General features: G+C 45.1%; 1 protein-coding gene across 9 annotated transcripts in view; it reads left to right on the top strand.

Moving 5' to 3' along the window:
* nsun6 (NOP2/Sun RNA methyltransferase 6) overlaps positions 1 to 17,993 on the top strand; it is a 57,741-nt gene that overhangs the window by 29,789 nt on the left and 9,959 nt on the right. For 8 of the 9 annotated variants that reach the window (XM_038798062.1, XM_038798060.1, XM_038798061.1 and 5 more), the window contains 4 exons: positions 2,016 to 2,135; positions 8,001 to 8,145; positions 9,810 to 9,955; positions 13,615 to 13,740. In XM_038798062.1, the coding sequence (XP_038653990.1) occupies positions 2,016 to 2,135; positions 8,001 to 8,145; positions 9,810 to 9,955; positions 13,615 to 13,740 (537 nt within the window). Of the gene's footprint in view, positions 1 to 2,015; positions 2,136 to 8,000; positions 8,146 to 9,809; positions 9,956 to 13,614; positions 13,757 to 17,993 lie in introns of all 9 variants that reach the window. The other variant, XM_038798065.1, reaches the window with a different exon arrangement.

Genomic DNA, 17,993 nt, shown 5'->3' with positions numbered 1-17,993 from the left:
TGGCCGGCAACGTAGTGGTTTGCGCCGCGCCAGCTGGGGCCGAAGGGACTCCGCCGGCATGCGCGGGAGCGTCAGTGGCTGCTGACGTCATCCCCGCACATGTGCATGGGGTGTTCACCTACGTGTCAGCCATCGCGGAAGCTGACACGGCCGGCGCGTAGGAAAAGAGTGCCCCCAAGGCACAGGCCCGCCCGCGGATCGGTGGGCCCCGATCGCGGGCCAGGCTACCGTGGGGGCACCCCCCGGGGCCAGATCGGCCCGCATCCCCCCCACCCAGAGCCAGCCCACCCGCGCCGCCAGGTCCCGCCGGTGAGGGACCTAGTCCAATTTACGTTGGCGGGACCTGCATATTACGAGTGGGACTTCGGCCCATTGTGGGCTGGAGAATCGCCGGGGGGGGCCACTGCGAGCGGCCGCCTACTGGCGTGGCGCGATTCCCACCCCCGCCAATTCTCCGGCGCCGGAGAATTCGGCGGCCGGCGGGGGTGGGATTCACGCCATCTCCCGGCGATTCTCCGACCCAGTAGGGGTTTGGAGAATCCCGCCCTACACCTCTGGGAACATGGCGTGGGCTGCTCCCACTGCTGCTTATATCCTGGTAGTGGCAGGATGAGGCCCTGTAGTCGACATTATTTGCCTACAGCAGGGTCTAAATTGGCCCACTGATGGGTGGATCGACACCAGCTACCCCCACCACTTGTAAGATTATGCTGGCGGAAGGGTCAGGGGATATAGGGCAGGCAACCTGCTGGATTTGCATGCCCCACTCCACCTTTAAACTTGTATATAATCCAGTCTAATGTTTCAGGTCAAGGATCAAAATTGTGAAAAGCTAGAGATATAACAGATTTTGAATAGGTGTAGAGGCAGCAGATATTGGTATGGGTGAGGGGAGGGGGAGAGAAGAAAAAGTGAAGGTGTGTGATAGAGTTGCCTCATTTGTTGATCTCAAACACAAATTTCAGTTGGAATCCACATGGAATAAGAGCAATGTTTTGCTTAAAACTTATTGTATTTATGACTTTTCAAATTCTGATGAAAGGTTGTCAATGTAATATCATAGATTCATAGAATTTACATTGCAGAAGGAGGCCATTCGGCCCATTGAGTCTGCACGGCCCTTGGAAAGAGCACCCTACTTAAGCCCATACCTCCACCCTAACCCCATAACCCACTAACCCCACCTAATTCCTTTGGACACTAAGGGCAATTTAGCATGGCCAATCCACCTGACCGGCCCATCTTTAGATTGGGAGAAACCGGAGCACCCGGAGGAAACCCACGCAGACACGGAAAGTACAAACTCCACACAGTCACCTGAGGCCTGAACTGAACCTGGGCCCCTGGAGCTGTGAGGCAGCAGTGCTAACCACTGTGTCACCCTGCTGTTGACTCTCTTTCTCGCTCCACATCTGGTACCAGACCTGCTGAATATTTCCAATATTTTCGGTTGTTGTTTTAGGTCCCAGCAACTACAGTATTTTACTTGTTTTTTTCAATTGTTGTATATGTTTTATATTAACTGTTAACTATTGTTGCTTTGGATGTCTCCTTATTGATATCTTTGACAAAAGAATGACAGTGAGTGCTCTTATGGGCTCATGTCAAAATTAACAAATTATAAATCCTTTGAGAATTACCTTCAATCCAATTCCAGTTGCCAATAAACATCTCGGAATGTCAGGAGCTCCTTAAATGACAGTTTATTTATCAATGAGCGGCCATTTGAAGAAAAGATGGGAATTCAGGTAGCTGAATTCACAGCTGTATTCATGTAATTTGCTTAAGGTACACACTTAGTATTCATTTAACCACCAGTGGAATGTCTTGAGGGATGGTAGCAAAGGTTTAGTGTCATCCCCTTCCGACCCTCCTTGCGATAAAATAATATGCTGCGTTGTTTAAAGGTTTAACTTCAGGATATACATGGAAGCTTGTATTTCAAATACTGAAAAGATGTCAAATTAATTGTGGAGGTCTATGCAGTGTGATAATATAACTTTCTTAATGTTCAGAACTTGCCGTCTGTGGTAGTGAGTCACGTGTTGGATCCTAAACCTGGAGAGAGAATCTTGGATATTTGTGCTGCTCCTGGTGGGAAGACTACTCATATTGCAGCATTAATGAATGATAAGGTAAAGCACTGTAAATAATCTGCATTGTGGAAAACAAAACATATATATTTATAATGAAAAATGGAAGGATGTTTGTTTTTACCAATAGAACTCGTCAACAGAAGTATAAGTAGTGAAGTCAGACCTGACACTCAGCAGCTAAGCTTAGTGTGTATATTTGCCCTTCAGCCAATTAAATGACCGCTCAGTCAGCAATGGCAGTAAACGTGAGAGATCATCCAGAATCTAAGACAATAGTGGAAGCATTTGAGTTGCAGAGCAGATCAACAGAAGTGTGATTTTCATTTTAATTCAATAGTCGCTGAGTCATAGACGTTTACAGCGTGGAAGCAGGCTCTTCGGCCCAACTTAACCATGCCGCCCAGTTTCTATCACTATGCTTGTCCCACTTGCCCGCATTTGGCCCATATCCCTCTATACCCACCTTGCCCATGAAACTGTCTAACTACTTTTTAAAGGACAAATTTGCTCCTGCCTCTACCACTGCCTCTGGCAGCCCGTTGCAGATGCTCACCACCCTCTGTGTGAAGAAATTTCTCCTCTGGTCTCTTTTGTATCTCTCTCCTCTCACATTAAACCTACGCCCTCTAGTTCTAGACTCCTCTACCTTTGGGAAAAGATGTCAACTATCTACCTTATCGATGCTCCTCATTATTTTATAGACCTTTGATAAATGATAAATTTTAGTGACTGCAAATTAAAGGTGGCAGCCGAGAGGGGGACGAGGCTGGAGACTATTCTGTATGAAAGTTTAAACTTTATTTCTCTGTTTTGGTCTTGTAGTAAAACTAAAACATAACAGATTGGTCCTGATACTGTATTGGTGAAAAATAGCAAAGACATAAATCCAGTAGTGTTCCTAAGGGAGGAAATGTAGCAGGCAAGCATGACCTAACAATATTTCCTAGAATGGTTCCCTTTCAGCAGTGCTTTGGATACTGAAAATTACTTTTCAGAATTTCAGTTTCGCCAAAAAAGTGACCAAACTGGGTGAAATACAAGAATGCCTTCACCAATTCTCTTGAAGGTGTTCACTTAACTTAAAACAAATTTCACAGGATGTGAGAGTCGCTGACCAATTCAGCATTTTTATTGCCTGTCCCTAATTTCCCTTGAGAAGGTGGTGGTGAACTGCCTTCTTGAACCGCTGTAGTCCATGAGGCATAGGTACACCCACAGTGCTGTGAGGGACAGAGTATGGGATTCTCTGATCCTAAGGCTAAGTATTGACGCCGTTGTAAACGCCGTCGCGTTTCTTGACGGTGTCAACATGGCCTCGGGAGCAGCAATTCTGACCCCTACACGGGGCCAGTACGGCACTGGAGCAACCCACGCCGCTCCAGCTGCCGATCCCTGGTGCCAGATGGGCGTCGCGGGTCTGCGCATGCACAATGGGACCGGCGCCAATGCGCGAATGCGTAGTGGCTCCCTTCTCTGCGCTGGCCCCGAAGCAACATGATGTAGAGTTATTGGGGCTGGCGTGGAACAAAAGAGGCCCCCAGCCGGAGAGGCCGGCCAGCCAATCGGTAGGCCCCAATCGCGGCCCAGGCCACAGCGGACCCCCCCCCCCCCCCCCCCCCCCCCCCCCCCGGGTTCGGATCCCTCTCTCCCCCACCAGGCCGCCCCCAGATGCATCCCTGACGAGGTCCCGCCGGTTAAGAGGTGTGAACGGCGCCGGCGGGACTCAGCTTTTTTGGCGTGGCCTCTTGGCCCATCCGATAATCGGCAGGGAGGCCCCGTAGAATGGCCCCCAACTGGCGCCGCGCCAACGCCAATGGCGGCGATTCTCCGTTCTCTGAGAATTGGCGGACCGGCGGCGTGGCGCGATTCTCCGTCCGGGCCCCGGGGTGAGAGAATCCCGCCCAGAGTTCCTGGATTTTGTCTCAGCAACAGTGAAGGAAGGGCAATATAGACCGGAGATCCCCGTTGCAAATCCACCCCGTTACCACTGCTTGCAAGGACAGAGAATCTAGTGCTCCGCTCAGCCAAATCTCCCATTCACTGCAGCGAGACTGGGCAATCCCATTGCTGTGAACCGATGGAAAATCCCACGCATATTCTCACGTTAGGGTGGCGTATTGCTTGGATGACAACTTGCAGCAGATGGTGTTCCTATGTATCTGCCGCCCTTGACCTTTTTGGTGATAGAGTTCATGGGTTTGGAAGATGCCTTGTGAGTTGCTGCAGTGCATCTTGTAGATGGTACATAACTACTGCTCACAGGCCAGAACAGTTAAGGATGGTATATTTATTTTTCTAAAGGGAATTAGTAAACTAGAGTGAGTTTTGAAACAATTGATGATGGTTATCATGAACACTATTACTAACACTAGCTTTATATTCCACATTATTAATTGAATTTAAATTCCACCAGCTGCCATGGTGGGATTTGAACCCATGGCCGGAAAGCAATAGCCTGGGCCTTTGGATTACTAACCCAGTGATATTACCATGACTTCACTGTCTTCCCCCAGTGTGCGTCGATGGTGGTGGGGGGCCAGTCAAGCGGACTACTTTGTCCTGGGTGGTGTTGAGCTTCTTGAGTGTTGTTGGAGCTGTACTCATCCAGGCAAGTGGAGAGTATTCTACTACACTCCTAACTTGTGCCTTGCAGAAGATGGACAGGGTTTGGAGAGTCAGCAGATGAATTACTCACTGCAGAATTCCCAGCCTCTGACCAGTTTCTCATCAATGGTAACCCCCCCCAGGATGTTGATAGTGGGCAATTTGGTGATGGTAATTCCATTGAATATCAAGGGATGGTGGTTACATTTTCTCTTGTTGGAAATGGTCATGGTCTGGCCCTGTGTGGTGTGTGTGTTACTTGTGGGCCCAAGCCTGAATGTTGACCAGCTCTTGCATATATAAGTATAATATATAGATTTAGAAATATTAGCTTGAGCACCGTTTTAAGAGCCCTCTCGAATGAAAGTTGATATTTAACCCTCGCCATTGGTATAATGCCAGCCCAACCGTTTTAATTTAACTTTGTAGCATTGGACAAAAGGAAATTTTATGATCCATGTTTGACAGTACACTGAAAAAGGAAGCCAGTAATATTTTAACTTGGCATTTTTTAGTCAGGTTGTGAATTTTCAACCACGGTTGTAGCTAAACTAAGAAGGGGCTGGTTTTGCACACTGGGCTAAATCGCTGGCTTTTAAAGCAGACCAAGGCAGGCGAGCAGCACGGTTCAATTCCCGTACCAGCCTCCCCGAACAGGCGCCGGAATGTGGTGACTAGGGGCTTTTCACAGTAACTTCATTGAAGCCTACTCATGACAATAAGCGATTTTCATTTTTTCATTTCAAGAAAGTCATGAGTATTTTGTCTCTTTTGTCTATACAAACAAAATTAATTTATTTTTCATTCCTAACAAAGGATATTCTTAATGTGGGGTGGTGGTGAACAAAATGCATTTTGTTAGCACTGGTATCTCTAGACCATTATCAAGGGAAATCCTTTATTCAGATTATTCAACTGAGCCTAAGATTTGAAAAAGAAAAACTCAATATAACCTCAATTTTAGCTTCTCTTCCAAAAAGTTGTACTTTGATCCATACTGAACCTTTCTGAATTTAAATGTCAATCTAGATTGTATGTTTAAGTTTATAGTAGCAATTGAACCCAGAATCTTCTGACGAAGATGAGAGTGTTACCAGGCTGAGCTAAACTGACATTAGGAACTAATGCTCTTGTCTTCATATATTACGAAATATGACAGACACGTACTACACTCACAGCTCTACGTGAGGTGTGTGTATGTCGATCTCCTGTGCCATTGCACAGAGCAAGTTTGAGATTATGGTTACTCTTATAACTGTTTGATGCTTTTTATCTTCTGTTCACCTCATCTCTCCGTCAGTCTCTTTTTCTATTTTTTTGGTGGAAGGTGTGGATGGTCTAATACAGTGGGAAGAGAGTCACAAACCAGTGCAGATTGCATTTAGGATGGGGTGGAGGCAAAATGTCCCCCCAGTGGCTCCCTTCTCACCTTTCCCACTATCCACAGTTGCCCTCCCCTTTATTTTCCTCATAATCTTTTCCCCTTCCCACCAATATCACTCCCACTACAGTATTACCCCTACCTTTTCCTCTTTGAAAAATTCACCCAACTCCTGTATCTTCTGCACTCCTTTGCTTTGCTCTCATTCAGTTCCTCCTTTTCGCCCGAAGCCACACTCCCAAGGGTGTGTGGGGCATACATCCCAATGACTGGTGGATCATATCAAACACCACATCCCTTCGGCTATTCACAATAGGAAGAATACTACTATACTCAACCAACTAGTGCTTACAATATAATGTCTAACGTTAAATATAATTCTATGATTGGACAGCAGTTTCTGAACAATCCTGAGCTAATGATTACGCAAACAATCATTTTAATATTTTCAGTCGGTCTCACAATGTGGCTCACTTACGTTTGCTGGAAGCTACATATAATCATAAGCAGGGACCTGTCCTCTGCAGGCAAAGGGAAAATATTCAGACATTACACCCTTTTTTTGAATGAACATAAGCATGGGGGAATAATAGCTCCCTGGTGCATTTTCAATGGTAACTTCTCAACCAATCCGAGCTGATTTGGCCAACAATCCACATCCCTTTACTCGTGCAGTATTAATTGTTGTTCCCTTTGAAATTTGGCATTATTGCATCTGTCCTTTTTAATATAAATTTAGAGTACCCAATTATTTTTTTTTCCAATTAAGGGGCAATTTAGCGTGGCCAATCCACCTAATCTGCACATCTTTAGGTTGTGGGGGTGAAACCCATGCAGACACGGGGAAAATGTGCAAACTCCACACGGACAGTGACCCGGGGCTGGGATTCGAACCCAGGTCCTCAGCGCCGTGAGGCAGCAGAATTGCATCTGAGCTGATGAATGCAAGACAAAAAAACTTGAATAGCATGCCCCTTATTTCAGCAATACTGAAGTTCTGTACTTGTTACAACCTCTGTCTGTCCTAATTTTTGAGGAGTATTCTGTGTTGCAAAGACAAATTATAAATGAGTCTGGAAGCATTGTACAGAAGCAATAAGGCATTTGCACTCTTACTTGTTGAGGTATTTGGCTTATTCTTATGCATTGTTTGCATGTACTGCTTTAATTGGTGTAAGACTTTGGTTCCCTCTAATGGTGTTTCGATGTATTGGTTCCTTTTTATAAAAGGTTTATATTATGTGTTTGGAGTTGAATTGTCCCAGTATTAATAATAAAATAACAACACAAGTAAAATTCTTCTCCATAAAAGTGCTGTCATTTTGCCTGCCAAAATATTTGTACACCAGAATTGCTTGATGGAATTTATAATGCAATCATTTTTTAGCTGTTGTGGAAAAGTTTCAAGTTGTAAATGTTTACTTTGTATTGGTACATGAGTCATCAGGTAAAATGTCCCATCTTTTAATTCACAATGTATGTTTTCTCACGGAACATTTCAAGTCTTGCAATAAAATTCCAATGCCAGTTAGATGCAAGTAAAAGTTAGAGAAAAAGACGACAATTGTTGGAAATCTGAAACTCCGTTCTGATGAAGGATTGAAATTGAAAATTGAAAATCGTTTATTGTCACAAGTAGGCTTCAAATGATGTTACTGTGAAAAGCCCCTAGTCGCCACATTCCAGCACCTGTTCGGGGAGGCTTGCACGGGAATTGAGCCCGCGCTTCCTGCCTTGTTTTGCTTTGCAAGCCAGCTGTTTAGCCCACTGCTAAATTCAACTTTCAACTTTAAACATTAACTGTTTCCCTTACTGCGCTGATTTTGCCTCACTGGTCTTTCTGTTTACATTTTTGACAATAGTGATCAAAAACACTCATTTTTACCTCTTTAAATGTGGACCATTTACTTTTTCAACAGGGGGAAGTGATAGCAATGGATAAGATTGCAAATAAGGTAAAGAAGATAAAGCAGAATGCTGAGAACTTGCAGCTGAGTTGTATAAAAGTGTTTTGTTATGATGGAACTAAAGCCCTGGCAAAGGAAGGCATTTGCGATGGGCAAGGTATGATTCAAAGCAAAGACTGAATAGCATTAGACAGCACGGAGTAGTTGAAATTGTGCTTGTATATAAAAAAAACTTAGGGCTCGATTTTTCCAAAAAATGTCAAAGTTAATTTGTGGCGGGTTTTTCAGTTCCCTACCCCTGTTCAGTGACAGGTAGTCACTTTTTTGGGCCCTAGGAAGTTTCTCACCGATTTAGCCCACACTGGGCTTTTTTTTTTTAGCACTGGGGAGCTGAACTCCGAGTTCGGGCCGCCATTTTGAAAGGGTACCTCGATCTCTAAGGGAGCTTATGGGTCACCCACATCCCCCACCCATGGGCAATGCCACCCCCCACACACATGGACACTACGCCACATCGCCCAAGTGATGACACCCTGCTATAAGGTCCCTGGGAGTCCCCCCCTCTTCAAGCCCTCTACAGCACCCCCTTCCTTCTAAGATCCCCACCCATCATCCACCCAACCTCCCAGAGACACTTACTTACCTGTCTTCACTCCCCCAGCCTTCAAACACCACCCCCCCCACATTTCATGGGCATGGCCCCCCTGGCCCCTGACCCTTGGCAGTGCCAAGAATGTGGCAAAGATGTACCCTGTATCTAATATTTAGCAAATGTCTTGAGAGCTTTCCAGCATTTACGTTAGCACCTTTAAAACTTTACAAATTAGTCCATTGTATGTTGCTGTGCCTAAAATATAGGGAAAAGAGGAATTGGTAACAAATCTTAGATCTTGGGCGGAATTCTCCCCTACCTGGCGGGGCGTGGGGTCCCAGAGTAGCGGAGTGGCGCCAACCACTCCGGAGTCGGGCCTCCTCAAAGGTGCAGAATTCTCCGCACCTTTGGGGGCCAAGCCCTCACATTGAGGGGCTAGGCCCGCGCCGGAGCGGTTTGCACCACGCCGACTGGCGCCAAAACCGGCACAACGGCCTTTGACGCCCGCCGCCCAGGCCTGGCCGAAAGGCCTTCGCCAGTTCGCGCATGCGCCGGTGTGTCAGCTGCCGCTGACGTCACCACCGGCGCATGCGCGCTGGGGGATTCTCTTCTGCCTCTGCCATGGTGGAGGCGTGGCGGCGGCGGACGAAAAAGAGTGCCCCCACGGCACTGGCCCACCCGCCGATCGGTGGGCCCTGATCGCGGGCCTGGCCACCATGGGGGCACACCCCGGGGTCCGATCGGCCCGTGCCCCCCCAGGACCCCAGGGGCCCACTCGCGCCGCCGATCCCGCTGCCACCACAGGTGGTTCAAACCACGGCGGCGGAAGTGGCCTCCCAGCGGCGGGACTTCGGCCCATTGCGGGCCGGAGAATCGCCGCAGGGGGCTCGCCGATCAGCGGGGCGTGATTCCCGCCCCTGCCAATTCCTGGGTGGCGGAGAATTTCTGCCACGACGGGGGCGGGATTTACGCCAGCCCCGGGCGATTCTCCGACCCTGCGGGGGGGTCGGAGAATTTTGCCCCTTTTTGTCAATTTTGATTTCTTCACAGCATATAACAACGGGCAGTACTTAACTGGAAAAGATACTTTGAAAACCATAACCAACAGAAAATTACTTTAATTTGTCATGTTTCTTTAATTCAACTTGGATCATATATAATTCTTATTAAATTTAGTAATTATGTTTGGTTCAAGAGGCATGGCTAACTATTTCTGATTTCAACATCAGGTCCTCCGTTCCTACCGGAATCTTTTGATCGGGTCCTGCTGGACGCACCTTGCAGTGGGTTAGGTCAGAGACCAAATATGGCCTGTGATTGGAGCTTAAAAGAAATCACTTCATATCCACCGTTACAGCGAAAGTTGTTCAGAGTGGTAAGTTTTACCTTTTATAACATCTTGTAAGTTTCCTCTGTCTTTTAGAGTTCTATAAAGGCCAGAATTCTCCGATCGTTGGGATTCACTTTCCCCACTAGCAGTGCACTCCCGCTAGCGGGTTTTGCAGCAGCGTGGGCTGCTGTCAATGGGAAATCGCATTGACAAGTGGCGAGAGGATAGGATCCCACAGCCGTGAGCGGCGTACAACCGGAAAAACACTCGGCTGGGGGACTGGAGAATTCCGCCCAAAATCAGTAAAATAAATTTAGTGAATACCAATTTCTCTACTTTCTTGTAATGAAAAATTGAATTTAAGTAATGTTCTGTAAACTTTTTAAAAATAAATTTAGAATACCCAATTAATTTCTTTCAATTAAGGGGCAATTTGGCCAATCCACCTAGCCTGCACATCTTTGGATTGTGGGGGCGAAACCCCTCAGACACGGAGAATGTGCAAACTCTACACGGACAGTTACCCAGAGCCGGGATCAAACCTGGGATCTCAGTGCCGTGAGGCAACAGGGCTAACCTACTACGCCACTGTGCTGCCTATTGTTCTGTAAACTTGATTCGTGCTGTATTTTTGCTTTCTGAGCTCCCTTTGAACTCATTAGTAAATTTGGGTGTTGTCGGAAGTTGATGTATATTTATTTTAAAAATATAAGTAATCTAAGAGTGATACTGGGAAAGTAAATTTCACTGCAGCTTCTCGTGTAACCAGATTTGTGATCTATAACCAGGCAGGGAGGAAGTTGGCAAGCAAGGGAACCGTGGTTTACTAAGGAAGTTGAAGCACTTGTCAAGAGGAAGAAGAAGGCTTATGTTAGGATGAGACATGAAGGCTCTGTTAGGGCACTTGAGAGTTACAAGTTAACCAGGAAGGACCTAAAGGGAGAGTTAAGAAGAGCGAGGAGAGGACACGAAAAGTCGTTGGCGGATAGGATCAAGGAAAACCCTAAGGCTTTCTATATCAGGAACAAAAGAATGACTAGAGTAAGATTAGGGCCAATCAAGGATAGTAGTGGAAAGTTGTGTGTGGAATCAGAGGAGATAGGGGAAACGTTAAATGGATATTTTTCGTCAGTGTTTACACTGGAGAAAGACAATGTTGTCGAGGAGAATACTTGGGTTCAGTCGACCAGGCTAGATGGAACTGAGGTTCACAAGGAGGAGGTGTTAGCAATTTTGGAAAGTGTAAAAATAGATAAGTCCCCTGGGCCAGATGGGATTTATCCTAGGATTCTCTGGGAAGCCAGGGAGGAGATTGCAGAACCTTTGTCCTTGATCTTTATGTCGTCTTTTTCGACAGGAATAGTGCCGGAAGACTGGAGGATAGCAAATGTTGTCCCCTTGTTCAAGAAGGGGAGTAGAGACAACCCTGGTAATTATAGACCTGTGAGCCTTACTCGGTTGTGGGTAAAATGTTGGAAAAGGTTATAAGAGATAGGGTTTATAATCATCTTGAAAAGAACAAGTTGATTAGCGATAGTCAACACGGTTTTGTGAAGGGTAGGTCATGCCTCACAAACCTTAGAGTTTTTTGAGAAGGTGACCAAACAGGTGGATGAGGGGAAAGCAGTTGATGTGGTGTATGTGGATTTCAATAAGGCGTTTGATAAGGTTCCACACGGTAGGCTATTGCAGAAAATAAGGAAGTATGGGATTGAAGGTGATTTAGCGGTTTGGATCAGTAATTGGCTAGCTGAAAGAAGACAGAGGGTGGTGGTTGATGGCAAATGTTCATCCTGGAGTTCAGTTACTAGTGGTGTACCGCAAGGATCTGTTTTGGGGCCACTGCTGTTTGTCATTTTTATAAATGACCTGGAAGAGGGTGTAGAAGGATGGGTTAGTAAATTTGCAGATGACACGAAGGTCGGTGGAATTGTGGATAGTGCTGAAGGATGTTATAGGATACAGAGGAACATAGATAAGCTGCAGGGCTGGGCTGAGAGGTGGCAGATGGAGTTTAATGCGGAAAAGTGTGAGGTGGTTCACTTTGGAAGGAGTAACAGGAATGCAGAGTACTGGGCTAATGGCAAGATTCTTGGTAGTGTAGATGAACAGAGAGATCTCGGCATCCAGGTACATAAATCCCTGAAAGTTGCCACCCAGGTTAATAGGGCTGTTAAGAAGGCATATGGTGTGCTAGCCTTTATCAGTAGGGGGATTGAGTTTCAGAGCCACAAGGTCATGCTGCAGCTGTACATAACTCTGGTGCGGCCGCTCCTGGAGTACTGCGTGCAGTTCTGGTCACCACATTATAGGAAGGATGTGGAAGCTTTGGAAAGGGTTCAGAGGAGATTTACTAGGATGTTGCCTGGTATGGAGGGAAGGTCTTACGAGGAAAGGCTCAGGGACTTGAGGTTGTTTTCGTTAGAGAGGAGAAGGCTGAGAGGTGACTTAATAGAGACATATAAGATAGTCAGAGGGTTAGATAGGGTGGACAGTGAGAGTCTCTTTCCTCGGATGGTGATGACCAACACGAGGGGACATAGCTTTAAATTGAGGGGTGGTAGATATAGGACAGATGTCAGAGGCAGTTTCTTTACTCAGAGAGTAGTAGGGGTGTGGAACGCTCTGCCTGCAACAGTAGTAGACTCGCCAACTTTAAGGGCATTTAAGTGGTCACTGGATAGACATATGGATGAAAATGGAATAGTGTAGGTCAAATAGGCTTCAGATGGTTTCACAGGTCGGCGCAACATCGAGGCCCGAAGGGCCCTTACTGCGCTATAATGTTCTATGTTCTATAATCCTCTTTATGGGAAAAAATTCAGGGAAGCCGAATCTTTTTTTTTATTCATGGGATGTGGGTGTCGTTGGCTGGGTCAGCATTTGTTGCCCGTCCCCGAGGGCATTCAAGAGTCAACCACATTGCTATGGGCCTGGAGGCACACGTAGGCCAGATCAGGTAAGGAATGACAGATTTCCTTCCCTGAAGAACATCAGTGAACCAGATGGGTTTTTACAACAATCGACAATGGTTTCATGGTCGTCAGTAGACTTTTTAATTCCAGATTTTTACTGAATTCCGATTTCACCATCTGCCATGGTGGGATTTGAACCCAGGTCCCCAGCGCATTACCCTGGGGCTGCTGGATTACTAGTCAGGCGATAATACCACTGCACCGCTGCCTCCCCATATATACTTCTTAATAGCTCAGTGATTACATCTACCTTCAGGTAGCAGCTGTTAATGGAGGATGGCTGCACTAGAGCCGTTGGGAATGGTGGAGGTATGGACTGGCGCAGGCTTCACCCATGGTGTCCGCCTGTCCTGTTTTCATTACATTACTAGGTCACTACAACTCTTTCTATTTTGCCATGCTTCCCTTCTATTATTTTGTTGTACCATTCACATCTCACTGGACCCATCTTTTGTTTTGATACTCAACGCATTACTGCTCCATTTGCCTTTCACCATCAACCACTTTGCCATTTAATTACTCCTGTCCTTTGTCATACCATAGACTTGCCCCTTTTGTCCTTCAAAAAGAGAAAAACATTGGGACAGTGTTTCTCTTTCAAAAGATACTTCCTGACATACTGAGTGTTCCTAGCTTTTTTTTGTTTTCATTTTATATTTCCAGTATCTGCACTGTTTTGGTTTTATTTTAGATTTGCCTCTGGTTTCTCACTATGACATATTTCCTTAGGCCGTCAACTTACTGAAACCTGGAGGTACTTTGGTGTATAGCACTTGTACAATAACACTGGCAGAAAATGAAGAACAAGTTGCCTGGGCACTCGATTTGTTTCCTTGTTTGCACTTAGAGTCACAGGTCCGTATTACTCACGGTATGTGGTTAACCTAGTTAAGGCAGTTTATGAAATAATGGGCGAGATTGTCTGGCCTCCCAGCGGTGTGTCTCAGCTGCACGAGGTGTCTCAGCGGCACGGGGTAGCAGGTGTTGGCTGGCCGTGAGATCTACTGGTCCCACCGCTGTCAATGGGATTTCCCATTGATACCATCCCACACAACCAGGAAACTCGCAGTGGGGATGTCCTGTCGGCAGGACCAGTGCCATCAGCGGGACCAGAAGACATGAAAAGTCGAAAGATCTTGCCCAATGTTGTCATGTTTCTTGTGCAATACTTAAATTCAGCATGTATGATTCATATTAAAGTTATGAATTTCGTAATTATGTTTGGTTCAAACGACACAGCTAACTTTCTGATTTATACAGCAGGGTTAATACAGGCTGTTTTCTCCAATAAAAACATTTATGTAATTTGTGCACTTTGATTTTAAAAAAGCTCGAAAAATTACAAAATACAAGTTTAATGTATTCTCGAGATGAGAAGCTGTTAAAAAAATATATCAACTAGTTGACCTCCCTGCAGACATGGGGACTGAAAGCTTAGTATAATCTTCAGATTAAGCAGGGTCAAATACTGCTGGATAACTGGAATGTAATTGAGTCCTCATTCTAAAGTCATACATTCTATCCTTCCTTTTTATATATGTTCAGTTGAAAATGTCAACTGAAGCTAAGTATCAAACTGTGACTGGGACTGTGTGTTGGATTAAGGTCTTGGCACTAGCATCACCATATTTAACTGTATGGTCACTTAAAGATCCACATTTTTGAGTGCATCATAAATTAGAGGAAATAACTTATAGCTTCCATCTACTCATTTAATCTAGTGAAATGAATCTGAAATTTAGAGAGAGATTTATGTTCATACAATGGTATTCAGTAAAATTACTAACATTTCCAAATGCAACAACCTCTCTAGGTAACAAGGCTCAGAACAAAAAGCTCTTGCAGGGAGCAATTAAAACCTTCATATTCCAGCATCTGCACTGTTTTGGTTTTACTGTGGAGTAAGTAGGCGGATCACATACTCTGTTTCTGTTTTAAAAGTAACATACTTCCGAATAAACCGCAAACAGCTTTTCCAATGTGTGTTCATTAACTTCTCAAATTTACTGATTAATAAGAAGAGGCAGTTTCCAGTCAGTGACCGTCCCCTGCTCTAGCCTCTGGTGTTAGCCCCTTTCAATCTCTCAGCTTTTACTTCTGGAAGAAAAGGTTAGTCTCAAAAATAATTTGCTGGGGGGAGGGGCGATGGTTTACTGTCTCGAATGCAGCAAAGGGAAGGGATACTATCGCTGTTAATGGTCAGGAATAGGCCTGTCTTAGGAGGTACTAGCTGATGATAGCAGGGGAACTGGGCAGCTGAAGGGAAAGGGAGTAAGGCAGGTGAAGGTACAGCATAGCAAAGGTATGAGAAGGCTAGCAATCAGGAGAATGAGCCTTAATTTTTATCTGTATTTAATAAAAATATGAGTCCCTCTGGTGAGCAGGCCGTTTACCGCAAGATATGTGTGAATGAGGTGTAAAAGTTGCTAAAATCAATTTAATAAATGGTGACATCATAAACGAACATATTTGATCAAGACAGGCATCAAAGCTTTGAACAATGTGACATTATGGGCATAACAAGCAGAGCAATTTATAATTGTACTTTGGCTCCCTATATTGAATGGTAAAGTTACAACAACTTGTATTTATATGACACCTTTACCAAAATAAACTGTCCCAAGGCAGTTCACAAGAATGTTCTAAAGCAAAGATCACCTGTATTTTTTAAAATAAATTTAGAGTGCCCAATTCATTTTTTCCAATTAAGGGGCAATTTAGAGTGGCCAATCTACCTATCCTGCACATCTTTGGGTTGTGGGGGTGAAACCCACGCAGACACGGGGAGAATGTGCAAACTCCACACGGACAGTGACCCAGGGCCGGGATTCGAAACCGGGTCCTCAGCGGCGTAGGCAGCAATGCTAACCACTGTACCGCCGTGCTGCCCTAAGATCACCTGTATTCTAACTCCAACCAAATCCCGTATACCCATCTCCCCTGTGCTTGCTCGCCTGCATTGCCTCCTAGTTCGGTCTCGAGGTAACAGGTAATGTATTATTAGGCCAGATGATCAAAGGTGTGGGCAATAAGGTAGGTTTTACATGGTGTCTTTAAAGGAGAAAAGAGGTGAAGAAATGTGGCTAGGAGGTTCCAGAGCTTAGAGTCTTGGTAGCTAAAGACATGGCCACCAAAGGTAGAATGATTAAAATTGGGGATGCTCAAAAGGCCAGAATCAGAGGAACACAGCAATCTGAGGCTTGAGGAGCTGGAGGCAATTTCAGAGATGGGGAGGGGTTAAATTATGAGGAATTTGAAAACGGGGAGAAGAAAGTTAAAATTATTGCCTAACCAGGAGCCAATGCCGGCCAGCTGGGGTGATAGGTAAATAGGACTTGATTCAATTTGGAACACAGGCAGCAGAGGTTTAAGAAGGGCACCCAGGACAGTCAAATCTAGACGTAAGAAATGTATCGATGAGTTGAAAACAAGGGCGTGAAATGAAGGAAATCTTACCCATTCAATGTAATATAATTCATGATGTAACAGTAAAAGCTGAACTGCATTACATTGATTAAAGATTTATGCTTCATCTACCATCAATCTCCATAAATATTAATGGTAAGGTAGATAAGAGTTTCCAGTCCCCTCATATTCCCAAATAAGATTTAGTTAGGTGAAGAAACTTGAGGAGCTAAGTACGTTCTCCTTAAAGCAGAAATTTTTGGTTTGCTATAAGTGTACAAAATCATGAAGGATTTTGATAAAGTATATAAGGAAAAATTGTGTTTGGCCTAAGGTTGGGCAATAGTGGACACAGATTTGAGATTAATTGTCACAGCAACCAGAGGTGACAGGAGGAGAAACCTTTTTACTCAATAAGTTGTTTGATTCCGGAATGCACTGACTGAAAATGTGCTGAAGCAGATTTAGTAGCAACATCGACAAGGGAATTAGGTAAATATTTGAAAGGGAAAGAAAGGACAGAAATGGGGGGTATAATTAGATTTCTCTTTCAAAGAGCTGGCTGCATGACCTCCTTCTGTACTGTATCTTTCTGATTCTATATGTATCTAAATGCTTGCTGAAAGAGGTAGGTTGAAGTAGCCTCCTACAGGAGGAGAGAGAATCAGAAAGGTGGATAATTTTAAGGTGGGAATGCCAGAACATAGGGTCAAGCATGCGTGCAAGCAACTAGAGTTATAGAAGCACAGGGTTCTTCGGGTTTGTAAGAAGTTACAGAGAGAGGGAGGGATGAGACACTTAAGAAATTTGAATGTGAGGATAAGGATATTAAGGTGAGAATTTTTTTAAAATGAGTTGCATTTATATAGCACAATTTATAGTCTCAGCCATTAACCCCATTGACGGCGAGGCAAGGCCTTTGGTATGAAGGCTGCCTTTGTCTGAACACTAATGGTAGCTTATCCATTTGAAATGTTAACTTTGTTTTCCTCTCTTCACAGATGCTGCCTGATCTGAGTGTTTCCAGCATTTTCTGTTTTAATTTCAGATTTTCATTTTCAGTTCTGTAGTACTTTACTTTTGCCTTTAACAAATATATGCTAGATGTGCTACCCCACATTCATCCAAGCGGCAATCAATTTATTTGGATTGCTGTCTTTAACTCTGTCCCACCACTGACATTAAGCTACCTGATCTGTAGTTGCTGGCTTTATCCTTCTCCACTTTTTTGAACAGGGATATAATATTTGCAATCTTCCGATCAAAGAAGAAAGAAAGATACAGCACAGCAATAAACTCCTTGGCCCTCCAAGTCTGCGCCGACCATGTTGCCCGTCTAACCCAAAACCTCTGCACTTCCGGAGTCCATATCCCCCTATTCTCATCCTATTCATGTTTTTAGAACATAGAACAGTACAGCACAGAACAGGCCCTTCGGCCCTCAATGTTGTGCCAAGCCATGATCACCCTATACCCGTAACCCAACAACCCCCCCCTTAACCTTACTTTTATTAGGACACTACGGGCAATTTAGCATGGCCAATCCACCTAACCCGCACATCTTTGGACTGTGGGAGGAAACCGGAGCACCCGGAGGAAACCCACGCACACAGGGGGAGGACGTGCAGACTCCACACAGACAGTGACCCAGCCGGGAATCGAACCTGGGACCCTGGAGCTGTGAAGCATTTATGCTAACCACC

Source organism: Scyliorhinus canicula, chromosome 5 (assembly GCF_902713615.1).
Source record: "Scyliorhinus canicula chromosome 5, sScyCan1.1, whole genome shotgun sequence".
Taxonomy (NCBI): domain Eukaryota; kingdom Metazoa; phylum Chordata; class Chondrichthyes; order Carcharhiniformes; family Scyliorhinidae; genus Scyliorhinus; species Scyliorhinus canicula.
This window is presented reverse-complemented; position numbering and strand designations above follow the sequence as displayed.